Here is an 18,533-nt window from a genome sequence, read left to right on the forward strand (position 1 = left end):
AAATATAGTGGAATCTCCAGATAAAAGATTTTTACTTTAACATCAAAGCTGGGTAGTAAATCCATGTACGCATAAAGTGTAATAACGCGTACTTGAAGCAGAATGTAAAGTTGTTGTTATCTTTTGTGTCTCTTAGGTTCTCAGTCCTCGTGTGGACATTGGGGTCTATGGTAACAGTAAAAGTAAACGGAAGCGTGTCAAGGAGCTCATGGAGAAGGAGAGAGGAGGCTTCGACCCCGACACCCTCAGCGACCTAGATGAGAGCCTCGAGGAGGTGCGAGACCCTTCCACTGTTGTAGCAGCCTTCAAAGCCAAAGAACAGAAAGAAGTGGAGGCCATCCACTCACTCCGCGCTGCCAACTTAGCCAAGATGGCCATGGCCGATCGCATTGAGGAGGTCAAGTTCTGCCTGTGTCGAAAGACGGCCAGCGGCTTCATGTTGCAGTGCGAGCTTTGTAAGGACTGGTTCCACGGAGCGTGCGTGCCTCTGCCTAAGACGGGATCTCAAAGGAAAGTCGGTGTGGGTTGGCAGAGTAACAGCAAAGACTCCAAATTCCTATGTCCCCTGTGTCAGCGGTCAAGGAGGCCGAGACTAGAGACCATTCTATCGCTGCTGGTGTCGCTGCAGAAGCTGCCGGTGCGTCTGCCAGAAGGAGAGGCTCTCCAGTGTTTGACAGAGAGGGCAATGAGCTGGCAGGTATGCATAGAAATGACATTACTGTTTATAGCTTCTCAGGTTACAACCATCACCAGCCTTATTTAGAACACTTCATTTTCAATGTTTTTCTTTTGAGTTCTACTAAATACCCATCCTTGCACTGGTCTAACTGTCCTACCAGGACCGAGCACGTCAAGCCCTGGCCACCGAGGAGTTGTCCTCAGCCCTGGCAAAGTTGTCTGTGCTTAGCCAGCGCATGGTGGAGCAAGCTGCAAGGGAGAAAACTGAGAAGATCATCAATGCTGAGCTTCAGAAAGCTGCTGCCAACCCTGACTTGCAGGTAGTGAATTTAAAAGATTCAATGAATTAAATTGTTTGAATTTCTGTAGGTAGTGTAATGTAGCATTTATGGCTTCTACTGGGGCTTTGGATGTAAATAAGGAATGCACCAGAAGAGGGCACTAATATTTAAACATGGAAGACCAAAAGAAGAAATGTAGGGAATAACAGCTATCAGTCCACAGTATATAAATTTGTTGGCAACGGATTATTTAATTTTGCCTCTTCTGAAGGCATCAGGCAAAACATTTTACTTTTTTATACAGAATCATGCTTTTTAGAAAAAGACAAGACAGCATAGATGCTATTTTAGGTATTCATTAAATGCTGTTGAGAACTCTGAGCAGGAGAACAGTCTTTTGTTATTTTAAAGAAGTAAAGTGAAGTTTTAAAAGGCATTTATTCCCAGATATATTTGTGGCAAAATGTCCCATTTAGTATACAATACATTAGAGATGCTGTGACGGTGTGTGTGTGTGTGTGTGTGTGTGTGTGTGTGTGTGTGTGTGTGTGTGTGTGTGTGTGTGTGTGTGTGTGTGTGTGTGTTTTTTTTCCCTCCCCAGGGCCACATCCAGACTTTTCAGCAGTCAGGTTTCAGCAGAGCCGCATCACCTCGCCAGTCTGTAGACTACGATGACGAAGAGACAGACTCAGATGAGGATATCAGGGAGACCTACGGTTATGATATAAAGGTAAGTGATCAGCTAAGGCCTGTTTTTACTGAGTGATATTGTTCAAAACCCATACTAGCGTGCAGGATTTTTTTTTGTTCTAATTCCTTCCTCTCTGTGTGTCTGTTTTGTTTTAGGACCCAGGTGAGGTGAAGCCCTACCTGTTCTGTGATGAGGAGATTCCTGTTAAATCTGAGGAGGTGGTCAGTCACATGTGGCCGGCTGCCACACCTTCTTTCTGCGCAGAGCACGCATACTCCTCAGCCTCCAAATCCTGTGTGCAAAGTGAGGCCACATTTACTTATTACATTTTTGCCATCCGTATCACTTTATTTGCTTGGTAGACTTTGCATACCTTTCACTTCTTTTTTTTTTTTTTCCTTTTTTTTAAATGATCTTTTCTTCTGCCGACCATTCAAGCTCAAATAATTGAAGGCTAGATAGTATTTGACCACTTGTGTTTTCAGTACACAAGCTTAATTACACTCCTGAGAAATAAGAAATTCCAGTTTTTGTTTCTGTGTTCCTGATTTCCTCTGAAATAAGTGCCTTCCTCATCTAATACTCAAAATATTTATATTTCAGACCTAGGCACACCCAGAAAGCAGCCCAGGAAGACACCTCTCGTCCCTCGCAGCCTGGAGCCGCCAGTGCTTGAGCTGTCCTTGCAGGCCAAGGCCCAGCTGGAGGAGTTGATGATGCTGGGAGACCTGCTGGAGGTGTCCCTGGATGAGACCCAGCACATCTGGAGGATCCTGCAGGCCACACACCCCCCCTCCGAGGAGAGATTCCTGCAGGTCATGGAGGTAGGGCGGTCATTTATTACGCAATCTGATTGCACAGCTGGATCCCATGGTAAATGTTGGATAGTGACTGAATATAGGGATTATGTTTGAGTCATTTGTTCTGGTTGGTTCTGGTGAAGAGATTTGTAAATTGATACATAGATGCAGGTCAAATGAAGGAAAATCATGAATGCAAGAAATACAGAATTATAGAGAGAAATAGTTATTCTCACTTCATCATCCTTGTATTTTCTACAGCCTGACGATTCTCTGATGGAGAAGCCCCTGAAAATCAAACTTAAAGATTCAGAGAAGAAGAGGAAACGGAAGCTGGAAAGAGCCGAGCACCACCACATGCTGATAGCTGCCGCAGCCGCTGGTGGAGCCTCAGCAATGGGAGAAATGCGACCAGCCAAGTCCAAAGAACTGAAAAGGGTCGGACTAGAGCTCAGCCTGGGTGGGAAACCCAAGAAGAAGAAACTCAAACTAAACCTTGATAAGAACCGGGAGATGAAGCAGCTAGCCAAACGCTTAGCCAAGGAGGAGAAGGAAAGGAAGAGGAAGGAGAAGGCAGCCGCTAAGGCAGAGGCAATCAGGGAGGGACTGGAGAAGAGGAAAGAGAAGAAGATCCTCGATATTCCCTCCAAGTATGACTGGTCTGGAGCTGAGGACTCCAATGATGAGAACGCTGTGTGTGCAGCCAAGAACTGCCAGAGACCCTGTAAAGATAAGGTGAGGAGTCGGTCATCGGCCTCCACAGTTTTAATGAAAAAAATATTTTCTGAGTATTATGATCTGGTAATGAAATTTGTCTTTTTCCTGCTAATATAAGCCTGAGTTTCAGCACTTCAGATCAAGACCTGTGTTGCTAGGAGGTTGTGTTGCAGTAAAAGAAGCACAAGGGGTGAATCATAGATGATTGATAGACACAGCGATGGTTTAGCAATTAACAGAGGTCACAGGTGACCATGTGACTGTGCACCTTCTTAAAACTCTGCTTTAAAAGAGAATTTTTACTAGATTATTCAAAAGTACATTCTAAAAGGTTATATTCATTTATGTCCCTTTGAGTCAAGAACTGCTGCAGCTTATCATTTTTTAGATTTTTGAGGAATCTGACAATTATTTTCTTGATTAATCATTTGATCTGCAAAATGTTAGAAAATAGTGAAAAATGCCCAGCGCAGTTTCCCAAAGCCCAGAGGTGACATCTTCAAATGACTTATTTTCTCTGTCTAAAACCCAAAGACATTCACTTTAAAAAACAGTGAATCCTACACTGGAGAAGCTGGAACCAGAGAATCTTTGTCATTTTTTTTCACATAAACAATTAATTGACTGTTAAAATAGTTGTCAACGAAATATTCTGTCGCTCGAGTAATTAAGTAATTGATTAATTGTTTCATCTTATTTTAATTCTCAATGTTCATGTATTGTGAAAAGCCATATAAAATATGATTAATAATATATCTTATCGGCTATGTAAGATATTACACAGCTTCATGTATTAAAATTTGGAGATCAAAAGGCCTGTAGTAGGTTGAGATGTCTCTAGTTCAAAATGCAACAATTAGATGTGTATCCAAACAAGTTCACTCTCTTAAATTCAGATGCCTAATAACATATTTGATAATCCCTGCTGCTTTTACTATAGGCTGTGGAAAGAAAAAAATTAAAAGTTTTTCAAGTGCATCATCCATTTTCTGTACCTTTTCTGTCATAAAATGTCTGTTCAGTTGTTAGTTTTGAGCACTGCTCTCACCAACAGTCCCATCATGTTGCTAAGGCTTGTTGTGGACTTTGTCAATGCTCACAAATTTGTCTGCGGTGTGAACTCTCTTTACGTGCAGAATGACCTCATGGAAATCAGCCATGATGCTGTGTGAAAATGTAGCTATTTTTGGACTTTGCTATGCTGTAAGAAGACCATGATGTTGGCGGATTAGATTATCGGTTGGACAACTCTTGACCCTGAGTAACATCCCTGACACTTGTAGAGGTCGTAAATGCTGGTTTATGCTTTGATCAGAGCAAGTTTACAGGTCCTTGAAACTGTAAACACCCAGGTGTCTCCCAGTGAATGACAAGGGTTTTTTTTTTGCTGAGTACAGAGTTAATAACAAACACTTCTCAAGATGAACATCATGGAACTTTATTGAATATCAACAGCTGATAACAGCACTGGAACACCTTAAAGAGAGTTACACATAACGTATTAACAGGACACACCGATGTGGTTCTTTTTTTGAGACACCACTAAAGAGTCTCCACCAAGTTAACCAGTGGCCAGTCTCCTTCCCCTTTGCGTCCACAGGGCAGCCAATCAGATCTAAGGAACTGGTAGGCTTGCAGCTCTGGGGTGAAGTAAAAATAATGAAATTATGAAGGTGCTGCTCCAAACTAGGAAACTGGGATGATTAACGGTTGTATGGTGCTACTGAGATTAGGATGTTTCCTCAGCCATTTCCTTCTCACAATCAGTCTTCCTTTTAAAGAACTGAGAATTTAGATGCAATAATTCAATCCAGGACGCAAATTCAACTCTGATCTGGTCAGCTGTGTGGTTGTTTTTTAAATAAATTGCTGAGTTTGCACGTGCTTTCTGTGTCCAAAGATTTTTTTTATTATTATTTTTTAATTTGTCTGGTGACCTGTTCAGGGTGTACCCTACCCCTAGCCGAGTGCATGCTGGGATGGAGCCCAAGCCCCTGCAATAGACCTTGTTCACAGCAGACATCTTGGCATGTCATAGCAGGAAAGCACAGGTGTAACTGACAATATAAAAAACTAAAATGGCACTCAGTAGTGCACATACCTGTGCCAAGGCCAAATTTTGATGAAAATTTCTGAAAGAGGTCAATTTTTAACAGGATCCCTTTCATAGAAAAACGCATAAAAGGATGCACCTATGTATTAAAAATGACATATAATCTATCAGGGTCTCATGTATGAAATGTATTGTGTTGCTGTAGATAGCACAGCACTTGTAACCATATTTACTAATTGATTGATCATTTTGTTAAACTTGGCTGTTCTTCGTACACTATGTGTACAAAATACGTGACACTTAGTCTCTAATGAAGTACACTTATTTAGTAAGTACAGTAAAGTACATTATCTCCATGTTTTGCACTGCAAGTAAATTAGCTGACAGTTGTGTAACAGTTGGTCAAGTGTACAGTTTTGTTTTGGCTCTGTACTCCAGTACATTAGATCAATCAAACAATGGCTGACTTACAGCTTTGACACGTTCTGTTAAAAATTATTCATGAATGATGTTTTTCTAGAATTTAGTGTTTTGCTTGACAAGCCACTGCCACTTGTATGTTGTGCCGGCGACAGCTATCTGTCGGTTGTCCATCTGTCTGTGAGTCGTCCCATCTTGGGAACACTTTGAGGGAATTTATTCAAATTTGGCACAAACGTTCACATGGACAAAAAAGATGAACTGATTAGATTTTGGTGATTAAAGATCATTGTGACCTCACAAAACTATTTTTTTGACATAACTGAAGAAGTCATACGCTAATTACGACAACATACACTTAATACCTTTTAAATTCCTTCAGAGTATTCACTACATATATTATGATTTGGACAGACATGGATGTAAACTGCAACTTGAACGGCTGGCGGAGGCCTACAACCATGTTTTCAGTAATGTTTTTCTTTTGTTGCCCGTCTCAGTTCTCACTCAAATGTCTGTATTTGTCTCTGTGTGTATTTTCAGGTGGACTGGGTGCAGTGTGACGGTGGCTGCGACGAGTGGTTCCACCAGGTGTGCGTGGGCGTGTCATGTGAAATGGCCGAGAACGAAGACTATATCTGTGTGGACTGCTCCCGGAAGACCACTGGGGCGAGCAGGGGAGGCGGGGGGATGACCGTGGAGGAGGTGGCGGAGGAGAGTGTGGTAGTGCTGGCGACGTCGATGTGCAGCGGCAGCGTGCAGAGTCTGCCCTCGTCTGTTGTGGCCTCATGGTCTCATATTTCCTCTGCCTCTCATCTAAACCCAACAACTTCACATCAGCAGCAGAAGCAGCAGCAGCAAGAGCCTCAGCAGGGCAGTTAGCACTGAAACAATGGCCTAGTACTGAGTTTGAATTTTGTACCTCACACAATGAGCATAACACAAAGACAGTACCCAGGCTAGCATTTGACCCTCTCAACCTGTAAGACTGTACAGCATCTAATAGAGAGAATAACTATATGAAAAAGCGTAGTAGAAGCGGGACAAGCTTGGGGCATTTCTGTACCTGCCTGGATTACAGAGCACAAGAAAAAAAGACAATTTGCATCACTGTTTGGCTCCAGCAATGACATGTTCTCTCTGAGAAATGTGCTGAAAAGGTTGTTAATGCACAGACAAGACTTAGTCCTCCTACAACAGTTTTAGGTCTAGAACCATTCACCAGCTACTTCCTGGCCCTACTTCTCAACAATAACAAGTCATTGGTACGCTTAACTTCCAGTCAAACAAACACGCACTTACTTCAGCGGTATTCAGTGCAAACGGGCAAATAAACAAATATGTTCCCAGTCGTGTTTTACTGGACATCCTGAACCGCTCCTCTCTGCCCTCTGCCTGGCCCTTCAAACAGTAACATCTCAATATTTAGGACTCCAGACTAGGAACAAGAAATGGTTGTAATGTAGTGGAATTATTTATAATGTACATAGCTTTTAAGCAATTAAACAAATGGCTTGTGGCTTTTTTTTTTTTGTTTTCTCACCTTTAATAAACTATTCCTAGTCAAATGATTGATAATTGTGATGATTTTTTGTGTTAATTTACTTTTTTGATTGAGTTTTTTTCTTTCTATTTTTTTAATTTAAATGTTAACACAGTTAAAAAAAAAGGCATATTCTTTTGGTTTGTCTTACATAGGACATGGAAAGAGAACAGAACAACAAAAACTCTTGCAGACAAAACTTAGCCAAAGTAAAATTTTATAAAGTACAATATTAGGGACCCATCAAACACAAAACTGAAAACAAGTAATAGGGAGTATATTAAAATATTGGCTTTAGTGTCCTTCACTTGGCTGAAGAATCAGAACTTGACTCACAAATCATCCTCAGGGGCTCAACTGTGACTTACGGCCATGTTATTGGGAGGCTGATTGATTTTCAAGTTGCAAGTTAAGCTTCACATTTCCTCCTGTGTTACTCATTAGCTCCATTAAAGGAAAGATGTGGTTGCATGTTGTGGAGCCTCTATGAAGACTTGCATATTATTTTCCCTTAGTCGTAAGCAAGAATGTCTGCCTTTTTTGAACAAACTTTTTGCATTTATTGATAGGTTATCTTGTTTTTAACATTAACGTCAACTCTTTTTCTGATTTTTTTTTTTTTTTTTTTTTTCATTTTGAGATTCTTTCAACATCAATTCTCTAGGTGGAAAAAGGGTTAGCAATTTTATAGGATTTACATATAAATATATTTCTGTTGGGGAAACATGGATATTGGCACAAGAAAGGGGAGGGGAGGATTTTATAGTTATGGAGCAGGTGGTCTGTGCCAATCTCCACTCCTAACTCAGCTGAGTCAAATCCGGTGTGAACTGACCTCAGCTGCTTTAGCCTCCATCTGAGTCGCTCACCTCTGTCATTGAAGATAAGAGTTGGAAATGTGTGGTCACAAGGCACTGCAATGCATCAGCAAAATTAACTGTAATGATACAAAATGGATTGGATAACTTCTGCCCTGTTATCGTTTACAATTACATCTTCACCACCTGCTGTTTGTTTTGTCGACTCTCTGGCCTGATGCACTGGATGGAATTTACGACTGTAATCTAATCACCATCAAATGATGGAGATGTGTTTCTCTGTCAGACTTCAGCATGACTACAGTTTATCCTTTCACAAGGATGGAGGATTTGTCAGTGTGTACTAAAGCCTGACCCATCTCTACTGTGCGCATCCCCAGTGATTTTCTCTTAGATTACCTAATAGATTTCAACAAGGACATTAAAAAAAGTAATGAAACTTGGATGTATTGCTTTAAAAGGGGGGAATGCATGAAACCTAACATATAAACCTTACTATAAGGATGCTTTATTTTAATTTTATTCTTTGTATGCTTTTTGCAGGGATTTCCGTAAAGCACATATTGGTATACAGGATCATGTTTTTTATTATACAGTGTCTTCAGCAGAGGTGGTCCACTGCAGGTGAAACTTGACACAAAACACTAACCGTTTCAATGTGATCCTAGTGGATTCTTATGTTGCACCTTACTTTAACCACAGAGTGATGGTAGATGATGCACTTTGCTCTGAGGGGGGCACACACAGGGAGAGAAAGTGGAGGCTGGCCTAAGTTTAGCATTACAAACCCCCGCCCCTCTCTTCAGTCATGTTAAATACTAAAACTTGAGCATTTTAACAGATAAATCTCCCTAGACAGGTCAGCTTTGAGACGAGAGTTATACATAACACTGCAATGAAAGGTAAGTCAGCAATTTGTCAAATAGATTTCCAGGACAGTTTTCAGTGTTTTATGTTCATGGAAGTCATTTCTTTTAATAATTTGATTACTGTATTTGTTTTATTTAACTCACAACGATTGCGTTGTATTTATCTAAAACAGCTGCAATTCCTAATGTAGACAAAGCTCAGAATTTATCTCTTGCGTTTTGTGTTTTCTGGCCAAGTAAAAGATGAAAAGAACTGAGCATGCAAGCTTCTTTCTCCTCCTTTACATTAATTCAGTTTTAAACATTCAGTCGCCAACTCTGCAACTGGAATTGGTTGTATTTGGTAAGGGCATCTTGACTGTTATTGAGAACAGGGACATCGGCTCCAATTCAGGCCAAAACAGCCAACATCAAACAGCTGCAATACAACCTGCTGCAATATTCTCCTCTTTCTGTCTGATTTGTAGGAGATGCCACTAGAGCAGGCCTTCCCAATGGCACCAGCCGAGCCAAGGACCCACTGCCCCCCTCGGAAGAGAAGATGGAGGAGCGGGGCCAGTGGAGCAACAAGTTAGAGTTTGTCCTGTCAGTCGCTGGCTCCATCATCGGCCTGGGCAATATGTGGCGCTTCCCTTACCTCTGCTACAAGAACGGAGGAGGTGAGTGGGTGATGAACTGTGCAGATCATTTATGTCAACAACGACATAAGGTATAGCCAAAAGTTAAAACACAAAGATGTGCATATGGAGTAGTATACTGGTATGTCAGACCCATGCTTGAGGAATTCAATACTACTCTGGCACACTTGCAAACCATGAGTAGACGACTGATGACAGCTGTCATGAAACTGGGGATTTAAATCAGAGTAACTGCATGCAAAAACCCACATACAGGGCACTGCAAAACACCTGAGTACATGTTTTTAGAATCAAAATTCAACCTTAGCTTTAGACTCAGTTGATCTAATCCGAAAGAAAGAAAAACAGATGTATATAATGACTCTTAATTAATCAAATCAGACCCTAAAAGTGTGTTTTCCCCCATTTGCTTTTGGACATGCCTGTGTAGCTGCTAAAATTGGACGCCCCTCTCTCTCCCTCCATGGGGTGGCAGGGTCAGGGTTCAGGGCTGAGTGGGGTCAGACAGCTGTTGTTGCTCCTTGCTCACAGCAGCTGTCCCTGCAGAGAGGCGGAAATCTGAGCACGGCAAACATCCCCGGCCACCCGATGGGACGTCAACACAAAAGCTGAAGGAGAGTGGTGGTAGTGGCTCAGGTCAAGATATAACACATCTACATCTAAAGAAAAGAGCATCAATGAAATGTATTTTTCACAACTTTTCTTTATTTCTTCTTGCAGAACTGCATGCCTTTTTAGTGCTTGTCTTTATCGAGAGTTATAATTCAACTAAAGACTAATTCAGTCTATTTTCAGGCATATTCTTTCAAACAGTCAGTCGCTTTCAATCCATGTACATCATCAGCACTTGACCTGGTTACTTCTTAATTTTATATGGTTTACTTTTGTATTTTAGGTTTGTTCAAAGCATGTTAACCTGGTTAAAATCAAGGATTAATCAAAGGCAATCAAAGGCACAAACAGCAGCAGCATATTAAATTAGAGACAGAAAAAACAAGCATGCAATAGGTAACAGGTAATCCAGGAAAGAAAGAGAGGACTAAAGAGAGAGAGAGGGTTTGCACTATCTTAAATCAATCTGCTTTCCCCAAGAATCATTGTATTGTAACAGATTTATCTTTTGTAGTCTTAACAAAGGCTTTAAACCCACCAGGATAAAGAGTTTCCTTAAAGTTTGCATCTTTATGTAGGATACTCCACAGTATGTGGCTCAACATGTGCTTTCGGACTTATACTGGAGCTGCAGTCTTTATTTGGGTCCAGATTTCTAGCAGTGCAAGATGGCCCTGGTTTATGTTCAGATTTTAGCTCTAAGTCCGTGTCTTCATTGGTTTTCTCTGGATGCTCTGATTTCCCCCAAAGTCCAAAGACATGCTAGTCAGGTGGATTGGAAACTCTTAATATGTGTGAGAATTAACGTATGTATGTGTTTATACACACATAGTAGATTGTAGGAATGGTGTTTACCTTCCTTGGACAGCTCTAACCCTGAATCTGTTGCTCTTTCTCAACTCAGGTGCATTCCTCATCCCCTACCTGATCTTTCTGTTCACCTGTGGCGTTCCCGTCTTCTTCCTGGAGACAGCCCTGGGCCAATTCACCAGCCAGGGCGGCGTTACCTGCTGGAGAAAAATCAGTCCGTTGTTTGAAGGTAAGGAGGACAGGTATATCACTTTAAGCCACCAATAGATACTGAATGAGCCTACTGGACACAGGCCAAGGGACCCAGGGGGTCAGGGGGCCCCTGTGCTGGGGCCTCTGTTTGAAGTGACTTTTAACAATCACACGACCACAAAAACAAGGAAAATGATTATAAAGAGACACTAAACAACTACGCAGAGACAAAAAGATGCAAAACGACCACGGAACTCAAAATGGCAAAGAGACATGAAACAAAACAAAGAGCCACAAAATGAACACAAAGTGACCCAAAACACCCACAATAAGTCATGAAAATACCACAAAATACTCAAAACGGCTACAAAGACACTCAAAATGACTATAAAGTGAGGCAAAATGACCATGTCTTTCGGACAGGGGTCTTGCTCCCATGCAGGAGGAGTGGGGGGCTATACACATGTCTGTGCCCAGGGGCCAGTCCAAGGGGACTGTGGCAAAACCAACATTTGGCAAATGTTATAGAGCCCCAGTTCAAAAACCTGAGTGTTCAATGAGGTAATTACCAATTACACATACTGGTGGAAAATGGCTCTGTTGGGTTTTGCTAAATTTTTCAGTGTCATGTAAAAAATATTCATCCAAATGTAGCCTACTTTTCAAGATTTAAGGAAAATTGGTTGATTTTCATATTTCACAGTTATTATTATTATATGTGGCATGTTCCATATACTAAAATGTCACTTCTGCAGGTCTTGGCTATGGTACCCAGGTGATAGTGACTCTGTTGAACTTCTACTACATCATCGTTCTGGCCTGGGGGATTTTCTACCTGTCTTTTTCCTTCTCTTGGGACCTGGCCTGGTCATCCTGCAACAACACATGGAATACAGGTAACACGTGTGCATCAAAGTACAACAGAGGGTCCTACCAAAGTCTTTGATACATTTATGAATTTTTCCTTTTGTTCTCTTTTCCCCAGAAAACTGTGTGGAGTTTCAGAGGAGAAACACCTCAATTAACGCAACAATCAACCTAAATGTCAGCTCTCCTGTCATTGAGTTCTGGGAGTATGTTTTCAGACTGCCTAACCTCATCCTTATGATGTATTACTGATATAATAATAACAATAATTTGCCAACTTTGTGTTTCTTTATTGCCTCTGTAGGAGAAGAGCGCTGAGAATTTCCCCAGGCATTGACAACATGGGCTCTCTGAACTGGGACCTAGCTCTGTGTCTGTTCATTGCCTGGGTCATGTGCTACTTCTGCATCTGGAAGGGGGTGAAATCCACAGGAAAGGTGGGTGAGAGCTGATTCAGAGTCTTGTCCTAATCTGTACCTCATTGAAAGCGCAAGGGAAAATACCAGGTGACCTATTATTATAACAGTTCTAGGGCACATTAAGGATCACATCTGGCGTTTATTTTTTCTTTTGGCATGTTTCCTGTTTGCATATTTGACGTCACTGTATGTGTGTGTCTGTATAGGTGGTCTACTTCACTGCGACCTTCCCATATGTGATGCTGATTGTGCTGCTGATCAGAGGGCTCACCCTGCCTGGTGCTGGGATAGGCATCCAGTTCTACCTTTACCCTGACCTGGGACGACTATCGGACCCACAGGTAGCAAGCGCTCACACAAACAACAAAATATACTGAATAATGTCTACTGTATGTATCTGCTATGTGATAATCTTTAGATAACACACACCAAAAACATCTTCCACCCAACCACAAAATCCCCAAATCCTAGTCAAGGGCCTTTTCATGTTCTGCTACCCGTGGGTGAGGGCACACCAGGTGCCGGTATCCCACGGTTCTCTGCTGGGGAGCCTAGTTTCTGCTGGGTCCATCTGCTCTCCATGAAAGAGGCAGGGACCACAGGGATCAAATGAGGGGCCAGAACACCACTGGGACTGAAAACACGGGCTCTACCAGGACTGAGCAGCAGAAAGTCAGCTAACCAGTGTTCTCCCCTATGGAGGACAAGAGAATTTTCACTGGTTGTCCTAACCTCAGACTAGCAAAGTTCAGATCAGAAAGGCTGTCAGAATCTCCATGTTTGCACAAAACATTTCATAATTTCTCCTATTAAGTTCTGTTATTATTTGTCATCCCCATCTGGCTTAGTACTTATTTTGCCTTATCATAGGGGTCAAAATCATTCTTTAACAGCGCCTGATTATGGCTTACAGTTCATTTATTTATTTTTATATGATAAAGGATCTGATTTAAGAAGACTTGTCACTAAAAAAATATTTGATTTAGCTATCCGTCACAGATCCTGCACTTTCTTTATTTATGGAAGCTTGGTTTGTTAATCAGTGTTAAGACAAACAAGACCAATAACAGACTTTTAACATTTTACTATTGTGCAACTGCATTAGTCAATGATTATAAATGCGAAAACTTAGCATGTGAATTCCTTTGGATTATCTAAACACTGAATAGCACGTTTGTGTATATATATGAGCCTAAGTGGGTGTGCACTCTTGTGCTGGATATACATGTATGTAATCTAGCATCACTTAAAATTTCTGAAGCTTTTTATCTTTTAAATCTTTCGTTTGTGTTAGGTGTGGATGGATGCTGGCACCCAGATCTTCTTCTCCTATGCCATCTGTTTAGGGTCGCTGACAGCTCTGGGCAGCTACAACAAATACAACAATAACTGCTACAGGTATGTAAGCAATATCCTACTTGAGTACATTCTCAAATACACAGGAGGGTCTTTGTAAGAAAAAACAAAATTATACTGAAAATATTATCACATTTATATAAGCATTTTATATTGATTACAGTGTATTTGTTCCACTTTTAATGTAAAAAAAATCTGCTGTCTGTTGCAGAGATTGCCTCGCTCTGTGCTTTTTGAACAGTGGCACCAGTTTTGTGGCAGGCTTTGCCATCTTCTCCATCCTGGGTTTCATGTCTTATGAACAGAATGTTCCCATCTCAGAAGTAGCAGAATCTGGTGAGGCTTACATAAACTATGAAATAGCAACAATAATCTGTTTTTATCCTTAGAACCAGAATGAATTTTATCAATTTAACTTTTCAGTTTAAGTTTTCTTCCTTGTCTGTCTGTAGGTCCTGGCCTTGCCTTCATAGCTTATCCCCGTGCTGTGTCCATGATGCCCTTCTCGCCTTTGTGGGCCGCCCTCTTCTTCATCATGATTGTTTTTCTGGGGCTGGACAGCCAGGTAGAAAGTCATGTACTACTTTTAGTTAATGAATGATGCCTTCAGAATGTTTCATTTCCCGTAGTTACAAGGATTATAAAAACTGTGTTCCTCTGTCTTCTTTTCCTTCTCTCTCTGCGTTCCTTCCCATCAGTTTGTGTGTGTCGAGAGCCTTGTGACGGCGATAGTCGACATGTACCCCGCTGTGTTTCGCCGTAAAAACCGCAGGGAGCTCTTCCTGTTAGGCGTTGTCCTCTTCTCCTTCCTAATGGGCCTCATCATGTTGATGGAGGTAGGGGGTCACACTCTGGGACCACACACATAGGTGCAGGCTGTACACAAACAGACGCATTGCACAGAGACAAACATAAACTTGTGTTTCACTGGGCAATAACAGTATTTTCATAGTAAAGGTGACCAGATCTTGCATATTCAGTGTCTTATAAAAAATTCTTTTTAATAACTAAAGTGTTTTAGCTTACTATATTTTTCCTAACATGGTGAATAGCTTCCAAAACAGAATTTAGATAATGTGTGAATGAAATATGTTACACACACATACACTCCAAAGCAGTCTGTTGCTTGAGGAGATGGGTAACACCTGATGGTTGTTTAGGGATAAACCAGGTCAGGATGCTTTGTGTTGTTGAGATAAATTCTTACGGAGTCCAACATAGTTTACATGGTTTCACCTCTGCACAGCTGGAAACATGAATGCTCTGCAGAGGTGTCAACAAGTCATCATTTTGTAAGTACAAGCAAGTCAAAGGTTTTGTGCAACACATCTCAGGTAAGTCCCAAGAATTATTATGCAGCGCCTCTAGTCCTAAGTCGTGTCTGAAGTCTCAGCATTTCAAATCTCTTTTATAAACTAACTTTATATACTAAGCATGTAGAATTGATATTTTTAAGTAATGCGAAAGATGCAACAGTTTATCAAAAAATGTTATGTTAACAAGTAATCTAGATTCTATTTGTGCTAAAAAAAAATAAACCACACACACAAAAAGTAGTAGTGATTGCAAACAAGGCACTGTTGCCTAAATGTGCACCACAATGCAGTTTGGTGCTTTTCCTCATCAACATTCCCATTGTTTCCACATTTGATGTACTCCATCCATGCTTTGCTTTATCAATTGCCTCTAGTTAGACTGTGGCAACGATACATGAATATAAACAGCTCAGACATTTTATGGATGTATACATGAACCACTTATATTACCACATAGTTGACCTATTGGTATTTGTTTTTTTCAAGCCTACCAAGTCAAACTCCTAAAGTCAAGTCAAAGATTTTCAGATTTTTTTCTTCTCTTGCAGTCAGAAAAACTACGACTTGAAAGTTTTAAGTCCCATAACATCATCCCTTTTTGTAGGATGTTCACATAAACAATGGATTTCAGTTTATTACCTCTGTTTAATTCTCTCTTTCCCATTTCTCTATGGTTTATGTGTGGCTGGAGATAGATTTTTAACACATAGATCATAAATGGAACTAAATTTCAATTTAGTTCCGCCAGTCTGTTAAATGTAGCAGGTTAATCATCCTACCATAATTATGACTCAATGCTTTATACTTCTCTCTTTGTAGGGGGGTATGTACGTCTTCCAGCTCTTTGATTACTATGCAGCCAGTGGCATGTGTCTTCTCTTCATGTCCATCTTTGAGACTGTCTGCATTGCATGGGTCTATGGTAAGTGGTCCTCAAACATAAGAGAGTTTCTTTCATTTATGATAATGGAGAAAAACTGTATGTTTTACAAGCGTTTTCCAGTGATCATGACTGTTTGATCAACGTAGAGTAGGTCAGGCAGACATTTACCTACGAGTTTTAAAGTGTATGCATGTTAAAAAATGTCTTTACTGTGTTTTTGCAGGTGCAGATCGCTTTTATGACAACATTGAGGACATGATTGGCTACCGTCCAGGACCTTACATCAAATACTGCTGGTTGTTCTTCACCCCAGCCACGTGCATTGTGAGTATCAAAAAAATAATTAAGTAGTATCATGGCTTTCCAAAAATGACAAAGGCTGACCACAAATGAGGCCTTTTCTCCTCTCCTCTTGCAGAAATGAAACGAAATCAGTTATTCGTTCTTCCCCAATAGTAATATTTGTCTACTTGTTTCTCCAGGGTACCTTTGCCTTCTCCCTCATCAAATACACTCCTCTGAAGTACAACAATGAGTATGTGTACCCCTGGTGGGGCTATGTCATTGGCTGGCTGCTTGCTCTCTCCTCCATGGTCTGCATCCCACTCTGGATGGTGTACAAAATCAGCACTACCCAGGGGACACTCAGAGAGGTAATGTTAATTGGTACAGAGCTACACCAACTTTTTAGGGGACAGACCTATGGTACTTCTAAAATATGACATACCTTGGTCTTGTATTAAACTTAATTTCCTCTGGTCTTACTCTTACTGATTTGGTCTGCAACCCCTGTGAACCTGGTCTTGACTTGAATATAACTGCCGCCCATTAACCCTGGTTTATTTTTCTACAGCGCATCCAGCTGCTCATCACACCATCTGACGATTTACCCAAAACCAAGAGGGAGCAGGAGAAGTTACTGGCCATCTTTGCTCCTGAGGGAGATGCCACCATGACTAGAAATGGCTACTTTCCTGTCTCAGAGAAGGACTCCAACATATGAGGCCCCAGTGGTGATGTGTATGTGAGAGACATGTGGGTTTGGGTTCCATTATTGACTTGCTGCACCCTTCCTCCATCCCAAAGATCACTGCAGGGAAAGATAGAACAAACTGTCACATGATCTACTTTAATACATAACATTTATGGAGGACTCAGGAGACAATAGGCCTACAGAGCTGGGTTTGGCAGCACTTGTATGTTTCAGGGATGGCAGTAATGTGATAAAAGAAGGATAAAGAAAAAGAAATTAAAAGTAGTTTGTCATTAATTGGATCACTTAGAGGTTTTAGAGGGGACAAGGGCATTTTTTCAGGGACAAAAGTAATTTGCTCTACTCAAACTGAAATCTATTAATATGCTGGCATATATTTCTCAGCTCTGCGGGTGAAATTTATGAGTCAGCCTTATTCCTAAAACATATTACGATTTTATAATAGAAGTTAATGGTATTTTTATTTCTGTTAAATATGGTAAATGTAGACAAAAGATACACAGGTTCCAACAAAAGTTTCAAAATAAATTTTTTAGTCTGCACCGTAAGGATGAGTTTTGTGCAAATATATGACAGCAAAATCAGTAATAGTACAGGTTAACCATTTGTTATCACTGAAAAGTGGGCTACATGTAAGTTGAAGTCTCCTTGTGTATCTGACATCACTTTGTGGCTATTTAGTTACATTTGTATTATATATTGTAATATCATAATTGATTGGGGAAATTTTCCTTTTTGTATTTACTGGAATTGAAATAAAATGTTATATTTTACATGACTAGACTGTGAAAATATAGAATGCCAGTGAAAATTAAAATTCTAACACTGTAACAGTGCAGTAGATTTAGGACTGACATGATAAATACAATGTAGTTTCATATTTTGTACTGTAACATAATATGACTGTACAAATAAATTTGATTCTTGTAAGTACGTTTTTAAATAAACATGCTAATTTTAATGTTCTCTTGAACCATTTTACTGTGTCAGTCATTTTTTCTCTAGTGGGAGTCTAAGAAAAAACCCTGCTGAAGTTAATAGAGTATTTTGTTTAAAATTTTAAAGGAAATCCTTCATTATGAACTCTAGGTATGGTGAATGAAAGGCATGGGCATTTTCCAGGCAGGGAGGCTCTAATGAAAAGACACCACTGAGTTGCATTATCAGAAGTGTAGGACAATCCTAGGACTAAAAGTCTGTATATCACTGCCTGTGCTGTTTTAGTTTTGGTCAGTCTTTTTTAATGTGATCATGAAATTATTTATTCATACATGTGCTTACTTTACACATTCATTATTGATTGTGATGCAAAAGCTTGGTTTGCATAATGTGTCTACAGCCTACAGTGCTGTGCTTCCCATACTGAGGACCTGGCACCCTAATAAATGATTTCCAGGCTGTTCTTGACAAAATACAGAAATTATGAATTTTACTGTTACACAGTAGGAAAGAATGTCTCTTTTCTGACCAGGAGAATCAGGTAAGATAATGGGACATTTATAGCCAGAAAAAAAAAACCCCTGAATAATGTCCATTGACAAATTCTTCATAACGCGGCTCTGCAATGAGGGCTTTG

The 18,533-nt window shown here is 40.5% G+C and overlaps 2 protein-coding genes across 3 annotated transcripts in view; both read left to right on the forward strand.

Annotated features, from left to right (window-relative positions):
• The window catches only part of kdm5a (lysine (K)-specific demethylase 5A), a 17,020-nt gene extending 9,843 nt beyond the window's left edge, over positions 1–7,177 (forward strand). For both annotated transcript variants that reach the window (XM_040142195.1, XM_040142186.1), the window contains exons 22-28: positions 137–697; positions 840–998; positions 1,561–1,689; positions 1,806–1,953; positions 2,254–2,474; positions 2,712–3,185; positions 6,184–7,177. In XM_040142195.1, the coding sequence (XP_039998129.1) occupies positions 137–697; positions 840–998; positions 1,561–1,689; positions 1,806–1,953; positions 2,254–2,474; positions 2,712–3,185; positions 6,184–6,522 (2,031 nt within the window). In that variant the 3' untranslated portion in view covers positions 6,523–7,177. The remainder of the gene's footprint in view (positions 1–136; positions 698–839; positions 999–1,560; positions 1,690–1,805; positions 1,954–2,253; positions 2,475–2,711; positions 3,186–6,183) is intronic.
• Positions 7,178–9,411: 2,234 nt separating this feature from the next.
• On the forward strand, positions 9,412–17,893 carry LOC120798175 (sodium- and chloride-dependent GABA transporter 2-like). The gene is made up of 14 exons (XM_040142278.1): positions 9,412–9,529; positions 11,025–11,159; positions 11,878–12,060; positions 12,108–12,195; positions 12,294–12,426; positions 12,615–12,749; positions 13,703–13,806; positions 13,976–14,100; positions 14,217–14,329; positions 14,463–14,600; positions 15,900–16,002; positions 16,187–16,287; positions 16,446–16,616; positions 16,817–17,893. The coding sequence occupies exons 1-14, from the start codon at positions 9,412–9,414 to the stop codon at positions 16,964–16,966; spliced, it is 1,797 nt and encodes a 598-aa protein (XP_039998212.1). The 3' UTR covers positions 16,967–17,893.
• The last annotated feature ends 640 nt before the right edge of the window (positions 17,894–18,533 follow it).

The sequence above is a fragment of the Xiphias gladius genome, chromosome 2 (assembly GCF_016859285.1).
Source record: "Xiphias gladius isolate SHS-SW01 ecotype Sanya breed wild chromosome 2, ASM1685928v1, whole genome shotgun sequence".
NCBI classification, from domain to species: Eukaryota; Metazoa; Chordata; class Actinopteri; order Istiophoriformes; family Xiphiidae; genus Xiphias; species Xiphias gladius.

Bases quoted from the DNA above. Each gene is read 5' to 3' on its own strand.
- LOC120798175 (XM_040142278.1), top strand. From the start codon at position 9,412: ATGGAGGAGCGGGGCCAGTGGAGCAACAAGTTAGAGTTTGTCCTGTCA. The intron at 9,530-11,024 runs GTGAGTGGGTGA...TTCTCAACTCAG, and splicing joins CTGCTACAAGAACGGAGGAG to GTGCATTCCTCATCCCCTAC. The intron at 16,288-16,445 runs GTGAGTATCAAA...TTGTTTCTCCAG, and splicing joins TCACCCCAGCCACGTGCATT to GGTACCTTTGCCTTCTCCCT.